Source organism: Choloepus didactylus, chromosome 8, assembly GCF_015220235.1.
Source record: "Choloepus didactylus isolate mChoDid1 chromosome 8, mChoDid1.pri, whole genome shotgun sequence".
NCBI classification, from domain to species: domain Eukaryota; kingdom Metazoa; phylum Chordata; class Mammalia; order Pilosa; family Megalonychidae; genus Choloepus; species Choloepus didactylus.
The window spans coordinates 105,131,143-105,150,009 of NC_051314.1; the positions used below are offsets into that span (position 1 = coordinate 105,131,143).

The following is an 18,867-nucleotide window of genomic DNA, read 5'->3' on the forward strand; positions in this document are numbered from 1 at the left end:
GTTCTTGATCTTAGGAGGGACGCTTTCAGTTTTTCAACATGAGTATGTTGTTAGCTTTGGGTTTTTCATATATGCCATTTACAACATTGAGGAAGTTTCCTTCTATTCCTAGTTCTTAAAGTGCATCTATCAAGAAAGGGTGCCGGATTTTGTCAAATGACTTTTCTGCATTAAGATGATCATGTGCTTTTTTTCCTTTATTCTATTAATATGGTGTATTATATTAGTTGATTTTCTTATGCTGAATCACCTTTGCATACCTGGAATAAATTTCACTTGATTATGGTGTACAATTCTTTTAATGTGCTGATGGATTCAGTTTGCTAGTATTTTGTTGAGGATTTTTGCATCTATATTCATAAGGGCAATTGGTCTGTAATTTTCTTTTCTTGTGGTATTATTGAGCTTTGGTATTATGGTGATGATGGTCTCATAAAATAAGTTAGGGGGTAATCCTTCCTCTATAATTTTTTGAAAGAATTTGAGGAGGATTGGTTTTAATTCTTCTTGGAATGTTTGGTAAAATTCACCTATGAAGCCATTTGGTCCTGGGCTTTTTTTTTGCTGTTGAGAGGTTCTTGACCAATTCAATCTCTTTAGTCTGTTGACATCTATTTTGTCTTAAGTCAATGCAGACAGTTTGCATGTTTCTAGAAATGTGTCCATTTCATCTAGGTTATCTACTTTGTTGGGAAATAGTTGATCACAGTATCCTTTTATAACCCTTCCTATTACTCCAGGGTCAGTAGTAATGCCCCTCTTTCATTTCTGATTTTAGTTACTTGTGTCCTCTTTCTTTTTTTGTCAGTCTAGTTAAAGGTTTGTCCATTTTACTGACCTTTTAGAAGAACCATCTTTTGCTTTTTTTGGATTCTCTCTATTGCTTTTTAATTATCTATTTCATTTACTTCTACTCTAATCCTTGTTATTTCCTTCTTCCTATTCACTTTGGGTGTTATTTGCTCTTCTTTTTCTAGATCCTCCAGTTGTGAGGTTAGGGCTCTGATTTAAGATCTTTCTCTTTAATGTAATGTGAGCAAACATGATGTAATTTTGTTTTTCCTTTTATATTTTGCTTATCTGTGTTTTCTAAGCTTTATGTAATAAACATGTATTGCTTTTGGTGATAAAAATATTTTCAATCTCTCTAAAAATATAAACATACTGCTGTGATATATAAACTTTTTAATGGTATAAGTCTTTCATAAAGACAGCACAACAGTGACACCAAAACCTGACAAATATAATGCTACAATCAGCTCATCACTGAGTTGTAATCACCAGAGTTAATCAATCTCAGCTATATCACTGGAAAATGTCTAGAAATAAAACAAAGCGTGTGTCAATCTGTGACCACATCATGCAGAAATGTTTACGTAAATTTTCAACAAACTTTTTCAGTACATTTGGAATGTTCTTAGTTAATGTACAGGCTACATGGGGCACAGATATTAATTTTTCTTAGGTACTGGAATGGATTACACAGTCATTGCTCAGGACAGATGAATCAAGACTATACCAACCAAGGCTCCTTGGAGAAATGCCTGATTCTAGGAGTGGGACAGAGAATATAGATGAATCTGGAGCATCTTGGAATGGCAGAAATTATGAAAGTACTCAAAAAAATCAAAACAGGGGTATGTAAAAAGAATACAGGAGCCAAGTGAAAGAACTCCCAAAGGCCAAACCTGGAACAACCGGAGCAACAAAAGAAATAATGTAGTACTGGATCATAACCCAAGTATAAAATAAATATCCATGTGTACACACTGACATAAATAAATGACTGAATGAGTAAATAAATGGAAGAGAATAGACAAACCTCCCATAAAGAAAATTTCCAATAGGTAATGTAGGTATTTCTCCTTCAAAGGCATAGATCATAACTCCCACCTCTTAAATATGGGCTTTGCATAGTAACTGCCTTCTAAAGAATACAGTATAGAAAGGGGGAAAAATAGATTAAGTTTCCAGTGAAGAAACCAGACAAACACACCTCAGCCAAGTGATCATGGTTAGCATCATCAGTGATAAGTCATGTTAATAGCATGCGCCCTTGATATGATATGATAACAACACATTACTTCTGAAGTTTTCCTCCCTAAAGTCCATTACCCTAGTCTAATCATGAAAAAAACACCGGAAAAAAATCAAATTGAAGCTCAGAACAGCCAAAAACATTTTGAAAAGAAAAGAAAAGCAAAGTTGGAAGATTCACACTTCCCAATTTCCAAATTTATTACAAAACTACAGCTACAGCAATCAAAATAGTGTGATAGTGGCACAAGGACAGACATATATACCAATGGAATAGAACTGAGAGTTTAGAAATAAGTGAAAGACCAACTACAGAATTGTATAAAATATTTGGAAAATATTTTCCAAATATCTGATAAGTGTTTAATATCTAAAATATATAAAGAACTCTTACAACACAGTAACAAGACAAACCAACTAAAAATGGGCTTGAAAACATACTTTCAAAAGGAGATATACAAATAGCAAAAAGTTCATGACGGGATGCTCAACATCTTTAGCCATCAGGGAAATGTAAATAAAAAGCACAAAGAGATAACACTTCATATCCACTAAAATGACTATTATTTTACAAAAAACAGAAAGTGTTGGTGATGATGCAGACAAATACGCATCCTCATATATTATTGGTGGGAATGTAAAATGGTGCAGCCTCTGTAGAAAACAATTTGGCTATTTCTTAAAAAGTTAAATATGGTATTACCATATGTTCTAACAATTCCACTTCTAGGTATTATACCCTAAAAGAACTGAGAACAGGGATGTGAACAAATATTCGTACAACAATGTTCACAGCAGCAATATTCACAACAGCCAATAAGGAAAACAACCCAAGTGTCCATTAACTGACGAATGGATAAAAAAAAAAAATGTGGTATACACATACAATGAAATATTACTCAGCTGTAAAAAGGCCTGCACCATCTTGTGCCAGAAAGAAAGAAGACTTTTGAATGCCAATGGGAGTGTACCAAAAGGAGCATAGGAAGCAACTTCAAAGGGTTCCCACTGGCCAGTTAGGATACGTTGAACATCACAAAGAATAAATTTAACTTAATCAAAACTTATTGCAAATACAAAATCCATTAATTCACAATTATATAAAATTATATAAAACAAACACACAATCTTTCTCTCTCCCTCCTTACCCTTAGTACTTACATGGAAAGAATTAAACATTTATCCTGCTCCTACAATAAGAACCATAGTTAAGGGTATCAAATAGCCCACCTGATGAGAGAAAGCTGTTGTTGTTTACAGAAGAACATTAGTTAATTAATATAGAACAAAGAACAAAATCTACATTTTGCAACCCCTATTGAAATCATTGATTCAAGTAAGAATTATCAATGAATGCTAAAAACATTAAGAAAGGTGATGGGATATTCACTTACTGCCAAAGTATCTGACCACAGGTCATTTGTTGGTTCAGAGGAAGAACAAACAAAAAATACAACCTCACAATGGAAAGATAAGGTTGTCAGCCTCTAACCAACTGATGCAACCAGATAACATAAAATATAATAATATAAAATACATAGCAACATCTATCTAATCTTACCAAGAATATTTTACTGGAATCAAACCAATCCTTTAGATCTAACTTCCAATTTATACAATATACAGGAAATAAAAGACATTTTGGTTGGACAATTGGGAAAATTTGAGTATGGACTAGATATTTTAGATGAAATTAACAAATCACTAATAAATTAGTTTAAGACACTGGGATTACAAAGGAAAACCTTAATTTTTAGAGTTAACACACTGTGCCAGTTTGGATGTATTATGTCCCCCAAAACGCCATGTTCTCTGATCAATCTTGTGGGGGCAGATGTATTAGTGTTGATTAGATTGGAATCCTTCAACTGAGTGTTTCCACGGAGATTTGACTCAATCAGCTATGGGGGAGACCTTTGATTAGATAATTTCCATGGAAGTGTTTTACCTCACCCATTCAGGGTGGGTCTTAATAAAATCACTGGAGCCATATAAAAGAGGTGACAAACAAGGAACTCAGTGCTGCTGCAGCTGAGAGAGTCATTCTGGAGACAGCCATTGAAAGTAGGCTTTTGCTACTGAAGAGTTTGCCTGGGAGAAACTAAGAGAATACCCTGAAATGCCTAGAGAGAAACATTCTGGGAGAAAGCCATTTGAAACACAACCTGGGAGCAAAGGAAGAAGATGCCAGCCATGTGCCTTCCCAGCTAACAGGTTTTTCAGATGCCAATGGCCTTTCTCCAGTGAAGGCACCCTATTGTTGATACCTCACCTTGGACACTTCAGACTGTAACTTTGTGTGCCAGTCTGAATGTATTATGTCCCCCAGAAAAAGCCATATTCTTTGATGCAATCTTGTGGGGCAGACATTTTAGTGTTGATTAGACTGGAATTCTTTGAGTGTTTCCATGGAGATGTGCCCCACCCAACTGCAGGTGATGATTCTGATTGGATAATTTTCATGGAGTTGTTGGCCCACCCATTCAGGGTGGGTCTGAATTAAATTACTAGAGCACTATATAAGATCAGACAGAAGAAGCAAGCTGCTACAGCCGTGATACGCTTTGAAGAAAGCACAGGAGCTGCAGATGAGAGACAGTTTGAAGACGGCCGTTGGAAGCAGACCCTTGCTCCAGAGAAGCTGAGAGAGGACAAATACCCCAAGTGCAACTAAGAGTGACATTTTTGAGGAACTGCAGCCTAGAGAGGAACATCCTAGAAGAAAGCCATTTTGAAACCAGAACTTTGGAGCAGACGTGAGCCACGTGCCTTCCCAGATTACAGAGGTTTTCTGGATGCCATTGGTCATCCTCCAGTGAAGGTACCTGATTGCTGATGTGTTACCTTGGACACTTTATGGCCTTAAGACTGTAACTGTGTAACCAAATAAACCCCCTTTTAAAAAAGCCGATCCATCTCTGGTGTTTTGCATTCCGGCAGCATTAGCAAGCTAGAACACTTTGTAACCAAATAAACCCCCAGTAAAAGCCAGTCCATTTCTGGTATTTTGCAAATGGCAGCATTAGCAAACTGGACCACACGCTAAAGTATTTTAATATGAAATGTCAGATAGGAATTTTAAAGTAAACATTGAAACCAAAAACACACACACTTGTCTCTATGCGAAAAATGGTTTTAAAAAGCTGAAAAAGCTGCCTTGGAAGGGCTACATTTAATGTAAAGAAAAAATGAAGAGCAAGGGAAAATGTAGAAGAATTAACAGCTTTTTAGGCTTTGCTATATCTTCTTAATCTGGTGTGTGTGTGTGTGTGTGTGTGTGCATGTGCGTATAAAGCAAATTTGTCAAAACATTAATTATTAAATCAAGATACTATGTGTGCCAGTTTGAATGTATTATGTCCTCCAAACGCCATTATCTTTGACATACTCTTGGGTGGGCAGACTTTATCACTGCTGATTAGATTGGAATTCTCTGAGTGTTCGCATGGAAATGTGCCCCACCCAACTGTAGGTGATAATTCTGATGAGATAATTTCCATGGAGATGTGGCCTCACCCATTGAGGGTGGGCCTTTATCAGTGGAGCCATATATATGAGCTGACGGGCAGAGGGAACTCAGTGCAGCTGTGACTGACATTTTGAAGAGGAGCTACAGCCAAGAGGGACACTTTGAAGAAAGCACAGGAGCTACAGATGAGAGACAGTTTGAAGATGGCTGTTGAAAAGCAGACTCTTGCTCCAGAGAAGCTGAGAGAGGACAAATATCCTAAGTGCAATTAAGAGTGACATTTTTGAGGAACTGCAGCCTAGAGATGAACATCCTGGGAGAAAGCCATTTTGTAACCAGAACTTTGGAGCAGACTCCAGCCACATGCCTTCCCAGCTAACAGAGGTTTTCTGGACACCACTGGCCATCCTCCAGTGAAGATACCCAATTGCTGATGTGTTACCTTGGACACTTTATGTTCTTAAGACTGTAACTGTGTAACCAAATAAACCCCCTTTATAAAAGCCAATCTGTTTCTGGTGTTTTGCATTCCGGCAGCATTAGCAAACTAGAACGCTATGTGTATGGGCATTTATTATACCATTCTCTCCCTACTCCACAGATTTGAAATTTCATAATAAAAAGTCAAAAAAGAAAAAAATAATAATTCATTAAAGTAGTGAGGTGAGAAGTTAAAAAATAAGTATAAGATTTTTGACCACATGACCAAAACAATTTAATGTGGAAAGAACAGTCTTCAACAAATGGTGCTGGGACACTGAATTGTACAGTTTAAAAGAATGAATTTTATGGTATGTGAATTATATCTCAATCAAATTAATTAATTACCATCAAAATGGACAAATGACAAAATCAAGCATTTTGCAAAGGAAGAAACTTTCAACCTCACGTTTTTTAAAGACATGCAAAATTTAAAGCATACTTTTTTACTTATCAGATTGATAGGTAATAATACCCAGCATTAGTGAGAGTAGCTGGAGAATGGGGTTTCTCACAATCTGCATATATTTTTTATATTTAACCACAGGAAATTTCACGATACAGATCAAAAAATTGCAAGAGATCTAAATCTTTTGACCTGACAGTTCTCCTTTTATGACGTTGTACCAGGAACATAATGATGCATGTATACAAACATGAATCTCTAAGGATAGTCTTTACATTTTTTAATATAGAAAGCTGTTAAGCTTAAATGTCCCATAATATAGATAACAAACAAATTAGGTTAGATCTGTGTCATGGGATTATTTGTTCGTACCTCCAATTTCAGTATCAGAAAAAGGACTATATCTGACATGATCAACATTGCACCCTGGCATCAAACATTGTCTTGGCATATAACCGACCCTCATTAATAAAATGTGTTAGTCTATACAACCCTTAAAAGTAATATTAAAGAAGGTTTAATAACATTGGGAAATATTTAACTCATACTGTTAAGCGTAAAGGAACAAATTACTAAACAAATATAGTATCCCATTAATAGCTACAACTGGCTGTATACACACTAAAATGAGCTCTTGTAGTTAACAGTGGTTATATAATAGTGGTAGAATTATAAGCAATGTTATTTTGTACTTTAAAACATTTTTATATTTTCCATATTTTCTATAATATATACTTATTTTACAATCATGCATACAAAATGCTATCTTTAAATAATGTATTAAGATGATCCTTTTTAAAAAATAACTTACTCTTAAAGTTACTATTCGTGCTTTGGGGTTTCGAACAGATGGTCCTGTTGAAACATAATCAGCTGTGTCAATTTCAATTGGAAAATGCTTCTCACATTTCTCATCACTGTCTAGTGCAGCTGGCCACTCAGTGCAGAAATCTGAGAATTAAAAAAAAAACTCAGTTACAATTACGAAAATAAATGCTCACTGTAATCTATGCTGTCAGACAAAAGCAAATTATTGAGAAAGATCACTCTCAGGTTACATGAAATGAAAGAACAGATTCTCTTCTGCATTTACATACATATCATCCTTCATTCCTTTTCTTCTTAGGCATATCTTAATCAGGGAATTTAATTAAGGGAATGATTTGCATTTAAGGTTTGGTGAGGAGTGATATGCTGTGTTCACAGGGAATTGTGACTTGATGGAAGCTTATTGTAGCTTTGTACACATATCTGTTATTGTACAGTTTAATTCCTCAACTCCAACTAAAATAAAAGTAAAGAGTTCTTTGTACCAGAGCAACAGATAATAGTAATTCACTCCCAAATGAATGTTACTAAAAATCAACTGAAGGGAATTGAAGGATCTGGAAAAGCTCTAGGAGGGAACTGAGATGTAGTCAACAATCTTTCAGAAATTGAGGTGAATAAAGCCTCAACTCAAAACAGGTACAAAAACCTAGGTTATCCTTAAAAGGATTTTTCGAATAATTCAAATTTTTTCTCTGTGATTTCTGTGCCAATGGGACTATATAGAAAGAGAAACAGCCTTGTCCTTCTACTCAGGCAAGACAGCTATCCTAGAGAAGAGATAGGATTTCTTCTGATCTGGGCCACAATGGGAAATTCCAACTACTGTAAACATGGTTCTTTCCCCACCTCCATGGCACAGAGCTGTTAACTCAGGCCCCATATGAGAACAAAACTTAGAGGAAGTTACCAGCTTTCTGCAAATATTGAGGAACTCCATAGGTAGTTGTCTGATTCATCTTGTCCTATTACTATCAAGTTAGTGTGGCAGAGGGGCTCTCAGCTTGGAATAAAAACTGGTACTATCAGATTCCCCTCAGTGGAAATCTCACTCTTTGAAAAGCCCCCATCCAAGCACAGCTAAAATTAATTGGCTTCCTATGTCAAACACCTTAGACCTCCTGGATTCATGCTTCCTCCAGAAGAGCAAGACTACAGGGGAGGCTGGTCATAATCACAGGCAGATGTGGGAACACTTCTAGGTGATGATCTAAGAGACAGCGAAAGGTACTTTGCCAATAATATTTCCCTGAACTAACAATTTTCTTATAGTACATACTATATTTAGCCCCCATTTAGGCTTTAAAATCAGAGTCAGCAAAATGTCATTTTGGGTTAGACAGACTCGCTGAGATCTGACACTAAATACATGTTAGCAAATTAAGTATAGCTAATACCATTCCTTAAACATGCTGTTTAAGAGATCAATACTCAGTCACTTTGAGGGGAAAGAAATGTCTTTGAAATTGAAATGAACAGCACAAGATTACTGAGATTGAATTTCATTTCCATCATGGACTAATTCCAATATCTTGCACTATAAGACTCATCACTGCCAGGCACTTTAAAAGAGAGACTAGTTTGGGGAATTTTATGAGCTCTTGGGTTTACAACAAAAAAAAAATTTTTTAACTTTGGATAAGTCATTTCAATCACCAGATGATAATTATAGTTTTTAAATTAAATTACCTAATTATATGTCTGAAAAAAAACACAGCCAACTGGAAAGTACATAATAGACCCCTATTAGCCTTTATTCATCTGATAGGTAGAGCAATAGACTAGACTTCGGAAGACTTCAGTTTTTATTTAACTTCTGCCACTGATTATTAAAAGTTTTGGTAAATTACCTAACTTTCCTGTGCTTCAGATTTTCCATTTGTAAGTTAGATATAATCTCGACTGACCTACTTTAAAAAAGAAAACTGAGAAGAAATACGTGAAAAGTCTTTGAATTATTTGGAAGATGCAGTCTAAATCCAAAAGCTGGCAAAAGTGTAAAGGCAAAATTAAAAAAAGATTAAAACACTCACTTAAATACTGTTAAAATATAATGTTACCCTTCTGAATGTGCTGTATGAAAGCCTTTCATTTAAAACTTAGAAAGTATTTTAGAAATATTTCATAAAAATGACCAATTTCTAGATTATAAGATCACATTTTTAAATGTTGTTAAAAAAGGATAAAAATGGAGTTTATCACAGTGTGAAAAACTTACTAGTTGGTTTACAAAGAATTAAAATTGGATATATGATCTGTGCCATACGGCATGCATAAAGTTCATTTGGAATGGTGGTCAGTGTTAGTCCAATTCCAGACACAAATATAAAAACACACTCTAAAGGGATGATGTCCCTTTAATGTCCCCAAACAGGACTACATGAAATAAGGGAGATAAAGATTTTTTTCTCTCCCTATTTCAAGAGTAAAGTTATTATGCCTATATCTTAGGACCTCTTTACCTCTTCTTTATATTTTTAAAATAGAAGGTCTCTCAAAAGCTTGAATTAAATCATAACTTTGTTCTCTATCCTCTCTCCTTCCAACATGATCAGGCTATCTTGGGAAGCATTTCTAGGTTTCATTTTCTTTCCTGAACAGCCTTAACAAATGTATGAGGCATTTAAATTTCATCTTTAAATCAGCAGAAATATATCAAAACTAGATTCAAAGTAACTAACTCTTGAATTTGAATTAAAACCACACAATTAATCACTAATAACTGTGAACCTGAAACAATCTAAATCTGCTTATTCAAATCTGCTTAATCTATACAAGGCAGTGCAAAATAGATCAGAAGTTAAACTGGAATAAACATGTAATTATAGAAACAAATATAGAACCATGAGCTAAAAAATGTTTTTTGTCTTCACCTCCATGCTTATGGGAAGGAGAATAGTAGCGGAAGTGAGCAAAATCTTTATGTTTATATCTATGAATCAACAGCTATTGTTCAAAATCAGTAAATTCAGAACTGGAGGCATAACCATATTTTGGTGATTACTTCCATTGACACACACACACACACACACACACAGGAAGGTATAATCAAGTTCTAGTGATTACTTCTATTATCTGCATCAACACATATATTTTTAGTATAAATATAATGGAAGTAATTACCAGAATTAAAAAATGATTAAAAGAGAACACTTCTGGGAAGTGGTGGTGGAGAAGGATGTACACAAAATTGTGCTTTTTTTCATATTTGATTTGTTACTACATGCATGTATTGCCTCCACATCTAAAAAATTTTTGAACAATTTCTTCACTTGATCCCACTGACTATTTTGTTATTCAGCATTGTTCTACACTATCTTCAGTTTGGATTATATATATTTCCATCTGTTGAGAAAACTTCACAAATATTTTCTTATCTTCATATTTATGTGCTTTCTGTAACCTGTCAATAAGACTCTAACTATCTGTGAACAAGGATTATGAGTTCTGATTTTATTTATTACGCCAGCACTTTGTAGAGCGGTCTGCAAAAACGTGCTGATTTGACATCTAACAATTCACTGAAAACAACTTAAAAACCCTTCTTAAAAAAGGGAGAAATCGGCAAGACTCAAAATACAAAGCTATACAGTATATTTGAATTATGCCCAAAGTCAATATTAAATTCATATCAGAAAACAACCTCATACCTTTAAGAGCTTCACAGTGCTTTTTAATTGCTACGGGAGTCAAATGCAGAAAATTAGGAATCTAAAACAGAAAAATTGAAAGGATAATTTAACCAAAGGTCTTTAAAACATGAAAAAAGACAACTTTCACATAAAACTAAATCATAAACACAACAAACTTTGTAGTAAATAAAATCTGATCATTTTTTACAATACTAATACTACATTTCACAGATGTTGCGAATTCAAGAAACAAAATCCTTGAAATATATATATTCAGTACCATGTACCTTATGATGATAATAATGTTAGAAAAATAAACATCACTTTATAGTTTTCTTGTTGGCATTAGAGTTACAGGTGCACATGTATATTTTCCTTATAAAACTGAAAGCACCTAAGGACCTGAATCCTTATTTAATCATCCCAACTCCTCTGGAACACATAGCATGGTGGTACATTTCTACTTGTACTTAGTAAACATTTTTTTTAATTGAATGAATGAATAAAAGCTAGCAAATCTTTAAACAGTTTAAAGAAATTGGGGATATATTTATGATGATACATTAAAAAGCTACCTCTCTGATCATTCACAGGGCCAGTGAAAATTTCAGACAGGTCAGAGACTAGATTCTTTCAAATAAATGTTTACTAGCCTAGTTCTTGAATAATTTTAAGCACATAAACAGAAAATTTAACTTGAATCTCATTTCAATTGAAAAGTTCAGCAAGCAGAAGGTTATTCCAAACATAATGCTAGGAATCTTCAGCGCTGATCAAAACACGTGATGCCTTGACAGTTATTTTAATCAAGAGAAAGTGGGCACTGGAATAAGGCTTATGGGATGGACAGCTTTATTTTCTATACTTTATTTTGGAAACACGAATTATTATCCTATGAATATATATTGTATTTTATAATAAAAGTTCAAGATTAAGATTTTAAAAAGGAAACAAGAAATCTGACATAATCAATCTTTCAGAAAAAGAATGAAAAATGATGAAACATGCTTCTATGGTATGAAATAAGAAAAAAGTAGAAAATGACACCATCCTGGAAACACGAGAAAATCATAATCATCAACATCATAACCATAGCTAATGCTTACATAGCACTTACACAGTCACTATTCTAAGCTCACTGCATCTATACAGCTCAGTTAATAAGCTTATTCAATGGCAGCATCACGTCAGTGGACCAAGTATATAGGTGATTTTTAAAGGAGATAGCCTTATATAAATTTTTATATATTTATTACAATACAGTTTACAACCATTGTTATTATTACAAATATAAGGTTACCCTCTCACCCAGTTTTCATTTTGCAAAGATCTTCTCTTTAAATTAAGTTCGTTTCTCCTCTTCCATTCAAAGAAAAGATTTGTTTCTTCAATGTTTGATTTCTTATGTATCTTTAAAAGTTTACATTTCCAAATTTCATTTATCCTTGTCTCCAACAGACAACCCCTTCTCCGTGTTCCATCTTATTTTTACCATCACATTGCAGCAAATTTTTCTTTAATTTTCAGGAACACTCGTTCAGTGGAAAACAGAGTTCATTGATGATGATCCATTGTTAAGAAAAGAGAAGCAACTAAGATATGCATTCCCAGGTTAAGCATTTACATTTTCTTTTAAAAAGCCTATAATTCATAAATTATTATAGATGCTAGCAACTAAAGCATTTAATATGACCTATTTTTCTTAAAAATAATAAATAAGTTAAAGTTGGTGGACTATAACAATAATATTCTATCTTTTTGGACAGAAAGTTTTAAAAATCTCTCTTTTAAAAATGGAAACTTCGGGAGAACCTAAGATGGCAGGTAGGTGAGACAGGGCACAAAAAACACCTCCATGAAAAATACTAGACAAAAACCAGAAAGTGATCCATAACACCATTTCCAGCGTAGCACCAGCCAGACAAGGTCTGCTAAATCTACAGGGACCGTGCATTTGGTGAAAACAAGAGTCTGGATTCTGAAACGAGTGAGTGAGTTGGCTGAAAGTCCCTCGGCTGTGCTGCGGTGTGGGGAAATGGTGGGTTGGCGCTTGGAGATGGACTAGTTCTTTAAAAAAAAAAAAAAAAAAAAGCCCGGGAGCAGCTGCAGATACGACAGGGAGAGCCACGCAGTGAAGCATGGCAGGAGAGGGCTGGGTTAACGCCTTGGTGTCTGGCGTGAGGATACCCCTTCCCACACCTGCTGCTGATTGTCTCGGGGCCAGGGGAGCCAAGGGGAACCAAAAGGAGACAGAAAACCGCACCACTTGCAGCCATCTCCCCGGCGGGCTGGGGACACTCCTGCCCAGGGCTGGACCCACAGCCCAGAGCTGCGCCAAGAAACCCAGTGTGACAGGGAGTCTTTTCCGCAGCACCGCGCACACGCCACAATATCGGTGGTGGACAGGGGCCTTTAATACACCCATGGCTGATTGTCCCGGAGCTAGGAGGGCGGAGCTGTGTGAAAAGGGGGAAGTTAACGCATCCCATTCAACCATCTTTGAAGCAGGCTGGGAACGCCCCTGCACCGCCCGGTGTCCGAGGGCTTCCCTGGAGGCCAGTGCACACTTGTGACGTGGCGCAGCCTTCCCTCAGCAGAGGTCCTGGAAGAGCAGAGCAGGGAAGGGGGACCCGCTCGGAAATCCCAGGGAACCTACACCAATACCAAGGACTTGTGGGTCAGCGGCAGAGACAATCTGTGGCAAGACTGAAATGAAGACTTAGACTCTTGCAACAGCCTTAAATCTCCAGAAACACCTGGGAGGTTTGATTATTAAAGCTGCTCTTCCTCCCTAACCACTCAGACACATGCCCCTCATTCAGGGCGGACAACACCAACAACACACCCAAATTTGGTGCACCAACTGAACCTCACAAGAATCAGATCCCCACACACCACAAAGACAAAGTTGGGGAGAACTGACTTGAGGGGAATAGGTGACTCACGGATGCCATCTGCTGGTTAGTTAGAGAAAGTGTACACCAGTTGTCTCTGACAAATTAGAGATCAAGTAAAGCAAATGCCAAGTGGCCAAAAACAACAGAAAATCTTAACGCATATGATAAAACCAGATGATATGGAGAACCCAAACCAAAACACCCAAATCAAAAGATCAGAAAACACACAGTACTTGGCGCAATTAATCAAAGAACTACAGACAGGCAATGAGAGCATGGCACAGGATATAAAGGACATGAAGAAGAGCATGGCACAGGACATAAAGGACATAAAGAAGACCCTAGAAGAGCATAAAGAAGAAATTGTAAGAGTAAATAAAAAAATAGAAGATCTTATGGAAATTAAAACTGTAGGCCAAATTAAAAAGACTCTGGATACTCATAATACAAGATTAGAGGAATGTGAACAACAACTCAGCCTCCTCGAGGAGCACGGAACAGAAAATGAAAGAACAAAAGAAAGAATGGAGAAAAAAACTGAAAAAATCAAAATGGATCTCAGGGATATGATAGATAAAATAAAATGTCCAAATTTAATACTCATTGGTATCCCAGAAGAGGAAGAGAAGGGTAAAGGTCTAGAAAGAGTATTCAAAGAAATTGTTGGGGAAAACTTCCCAAACCTTCTACACAATATAAATACACAAAGCATAAATGCCCAGCGAACTCCAAATAGAATAAATCCAAATAAACCCACTCCAAGACATAGTCTGATCAGACTGTCAAATACTGAAGAGAAGGAGCAAGTTCTGAAAGCAGCAAGAGAAAAGCAATTCACCACGTACAAATGAAACAACATAAGACTAAGTTGTGACTACTCAGCGGCCACCATGGAGGCAACAAGGCAGTGGCATGACATATTTAAAATTCTGAGAGAGAAAAATTTCCAACCAAGTATACTTTATCCAGCAAAACTCTCCTCCAAATTTGAGGGAGAGTTTAAATTTTTCATAGACAAACAAATGCTGGAAGATTTTGCTAATTAAAAGACCTTCCCTACTCCAGATACTAAAGAGAGCTCTACCAACAGAGAAACAAAGAAAGGAGAGAGAGATATAGAGAATTTTAACAGACATATATAGAATATTACATCCCAGGTCACTGAGACACACATTCTTCTCTAGAGATCATGGATTTTTCTCCAGAATGGACCATATGCTGGGACATAAAAACAAGCCTCAATAAATTTAAAAAAAAAAAAAAAAAAAAAAAATGAATTTGTTCAAAGCATATTCTCTAACCACAATGGAATACAAATGGAAGTCAATAACCATCAGAAGCTTGGAGAATTCACAAACACCTGAAGGGTAAAAATGAGGGGGAGATGAAAACATTCCTGGATAATCAAATGCTGAGGGACTTCATCACCAGTAGATCAGTCCTAAAAGAAATGCTAAAGGGAGTTGAGCAGGCTGAAAGGAAGGGACACTAAACAACTGACTAAAACTACATGAAGAAATCAAGATTTCCAGTAAAGATCACATGGTAAATATAAATACCAATACTACTGTATTTTTGATCTGTAACTCCACTATTTACTTCCTACAGGATCTAAAATACAAAAACTGTAATGATAAATCAGTGGTTTTGGACTCAATGTAAAATATGTAATTTTTGACAAGAACTACATAAAGGTGGGGGAACGATGGAGTACAGGAACATAGTTTAGGTGTCCTATTGAAGTTAAGTTGGTATCAAAGAAAAACAAGATTGTTATAGATTTAAGATGTTAAATTTAAGCCCCACGGTAAACACAAAGAAAGTATCAGAGAATGTGACCATAGAGATGATAAGTAGAGTATGGGTTATGAGAAGTGGGGGAAGGGGCAATGGGGAGTTAAGAAATGAGTGTAGGGTTTATGTTTGGGGTGAAGGGAAAGTTCTAGAAAGGGATGGTGGGAAGGTGATAGCATTGCAACATTCTAAATGTGATAATCCCACTGATAAAATGCTAGGGAGGGGGTGGAATGGGAAGATTTAGGCTGTATATACGTTTCCACAATTGAAAAAAAAAAAAAAAAAAAAGTCTAAATAGATAATGACAATTAAAATTAAATGCCAAGGATGATCCTGGATGGGATCTGAGGATGGAAGAGAGGAGGTTCAAAGCGACACAGATGGGACATAAGAAAAAAAAAAAAGAAATATAGAATGTAAGCTTTGTATCAATGTTGAATTTCTAAAACAACTTAGCTGCGCTTAATGGGATTGCATAAAAGAATGTTCTTGTCCATGGGAAAGGTATACGTGACTTATATTGTTTGTTCAAAGATATGTGCAGCTTGCTCTCATATGTTCGGAGTACAGAGCAACAGATGATGGATGATAGGAAGGAAGGGAGGGAGGGAGAAAGGGAGGGAAAGAAAGAAATGGTGGTGTGAGAGGATGTTAAAGGTGGTGGATCAGAGTATCGGGGGAGGGGGGATAGGGTATGCTGGAGTTCTATGTATGGGATTCGTACTGTTTTTGCAACTGTTCCTGTAAGTTTGAATTTATTTCAAAACAAAATTTATTAAATTAAAAAAAAAAGTGGAACCTTCGCCTCTCAAGTCTCAATTACAAGTTAGGTTGTTTTACTTTTCTTAGTTCAACTAGAAAGACACAGTACAATATAGAAAAGATACAACAGGGGGAGAAAAAGGCCAAAAGGGAAGCAATTGGACCAATTAATTACATTCTTAAATGCTACAATTCTTTTAATCTTATTCATCACCATGGATAATCAAATCACATCCATTACCTGGAAAATAAATTAAAATACTACAATCTGGTATCTACTAAACTCTAACATATAATGGGCAGTGGGGTGGGGAGGTGGAGATTGGCATTTATTTAGGTATAAGTCTCAACCCATGGACTGGTAATTTATCTTACCTTTAAAAGTTCTAGATTTCCCTCCTTTGCCATGGGTACCCCTCTTTTTACTGGATAACCCATTCGAACAGGAAGAGGTACAGCAGAGGGTTTAAATGGTGCTGCAACAGGATAAACACTGGGCCAGTCCTGGTCAACGGCCATTTTCTCTGTCCTGGGAGGGAGTACCTAAGGAACATAAAATAGTTTCAATATTTTAAATATGATCATGTTCTTTAATTATAAAACTTATAAAAAGCTGCAATTAAGAAAATTATAAGCAGAAATGAAACCTATGTAAAATTTGACCTCCCACAAAGCTGCTGTTCAAAAAAAACACAAAAAAATCCACACCTTTCTAAATATCTTTGCATTGTTTCCTCAAATACTCTCCAGCTAGGATTTTCTTTAATAACAATTTCCTTTCCCTAAAAATTTTCTATCTTACTTCATCAGACTTTTAGCAAGCGTCTCATTTTGTTTATGAAAGGGTGAGATATTACTTAAAACAATTTTTAAAACTTTGATGAAGTTAGTACACAAAGAGAAACTAAGGAATTAGAAATAAGGGAAATAAAGGATAAGGAAAATAAACAGTAAGTACCTAAGATAAATAAATTAGGATTACGTTAATTGAATAAATACAAAATGAGAAATTATGTCTTCTAGGCTCAGAGAATGGCTATTTGATAGTTTAGTAGTCATATTAACATATATATAAATAAATACATTTAAAATATATATATTTTAAGTGCATTAAATAGAAGGGGATGGCTAGCAAAGAATATAGTTTAAAGAAGCAAAATTCAGCAATGCCCATCTAAGCACCCTCAAAAGCCAGTATAGCATGTGTACTGGAGACAAATTATATTGCTGTGGAAATGATTGCTTTAGACTATGCAATTTAGTGCCATTTAACTTTCAACTAATGTGCCTTTGTTCTGACTCCATGCTCACCAAGGACTTTATAATTTGGATTCCCACATAGAGATGCCTAAAGGTAAGACTAAACTGGTTAGATTAGTACAAACTTTCTAAGCTGCGTGACTGGTATAGGCATCATCAAAAATAATTCTGTTTTATACATCTGTTTCCCAGGCATATGTGAGTGAGCCCACTTCTCAAAGATATTCCACTCTCTGGACACTGACAAAAATCAAAGCCTAGATGTTGGCTGGTAGTCACCAAGTAAACATCACTGCCTTCTCTGGCAGCACCCATCTGCTTCATCAAAAATGGCTGCTTCACCTTAGAACTTCAGAGATGATTAAGACAGCATATGGAAGAGTTTATTAATTGTTTACCTTCCTTTTCATCTGTCTTGCATTTTTGGATGTTTTAGTGTTTTCTGTTGCATCTACAAGACAAAACAGTTACAGAGAATTTTATAACACAGAGCTGTTCAACATTATGATTCCATAATTTTAACACAATTTAAGGTATTCTATAACATAAACAATAGTCCACTTTCTATAAGCTCAGAACAAAAATCATTTTAATGAAAACATAAAGTCAGAAAAAGCTAATAAAGTTCCATTTGATATAAAGTTTACTGTGATTGCTGACATAATGAACTCATCTAAAAAAAAACATATTCGATAAACTTTAAGGTTCACTATAAAATAAACCCACCCTCCCAAGTTAAAGTATCTAGTTAGATATAAATATAATCAAGCCTCATTATTCCGTATTTACAAATTTGCATACTCACTAAAATTAATTTGTAACTCCAAAATCAATACTCATGGCGCTTCTGCAGTTATCTGAGACATGTACAGAGTGCCAAAAAATTTGAGTTGTCTGACGCACGTATCCCAGCTGAGGTTGAACAAGGTGATGCTTTGCCTTCTTGTTTCAGCTTTCGTACTGTGAATAAATGACCTTTTCACAGAGTATGTGTATTTTTGTGGCTTTTTTTGTTGATTTTGCTATTTAAAATGGCCCCCTAGACATAGTGCTGAAGTGCTGTCAAGTATTTATAAGTGCAAGAAGACTGAGGATGTGCCTTATGGAGAAAATATGTGTGTTAGATAAGTTTGTTCAGGTATGAGTTAATAGTGCTTTTGGCCATGAGTTCAGTGTTAATGAATGAACAATGTATATTAAATAAGGTGCTTTTAAACGGAAACACTCATAAAGCAAGGTTATATAATGATTAGTAGATAAAAATGTTGTGACCAGAGACTTGCAGGAACCTTACGCCAT

At 35.6% G+C, this 18,867-nt stretch overlaps 1 protein-coding gene across 1 annotated transcript in view; it reads right to left on the bottom strand.

Moving 5' to 3' along the window:
• Positions 1-18,867, bottom strand: part of MRPS35 (mitochondrial ribosomal protein S35) — a 54,266-nt gene that overhangs the window by 26,705 nt on the left and 8,694 nt on the right. Inside the window, exons 2-5 of the mRNA XM_037847921.1 lie at positions 17,967-18,019; positions 16,684-16,851; positions 10,871-10,931; positions 7,204-7,343 (exon numbers count right to left, since the gene is read on the bottom strand). Of these exons, the coding sequence (XP_037703849.1) occupies positions 7,204-7,343; positions 10,871-10,931; positions 16,684-16,851; positions 17,967-18,019 (422 nt within the window). The remainder of the gene's footprint in view (positions 1-7,203; positions 7,344-10,870; positions 10,932-16,683; positions 16,852-17,966; positions 18,020-18,867) is intronic.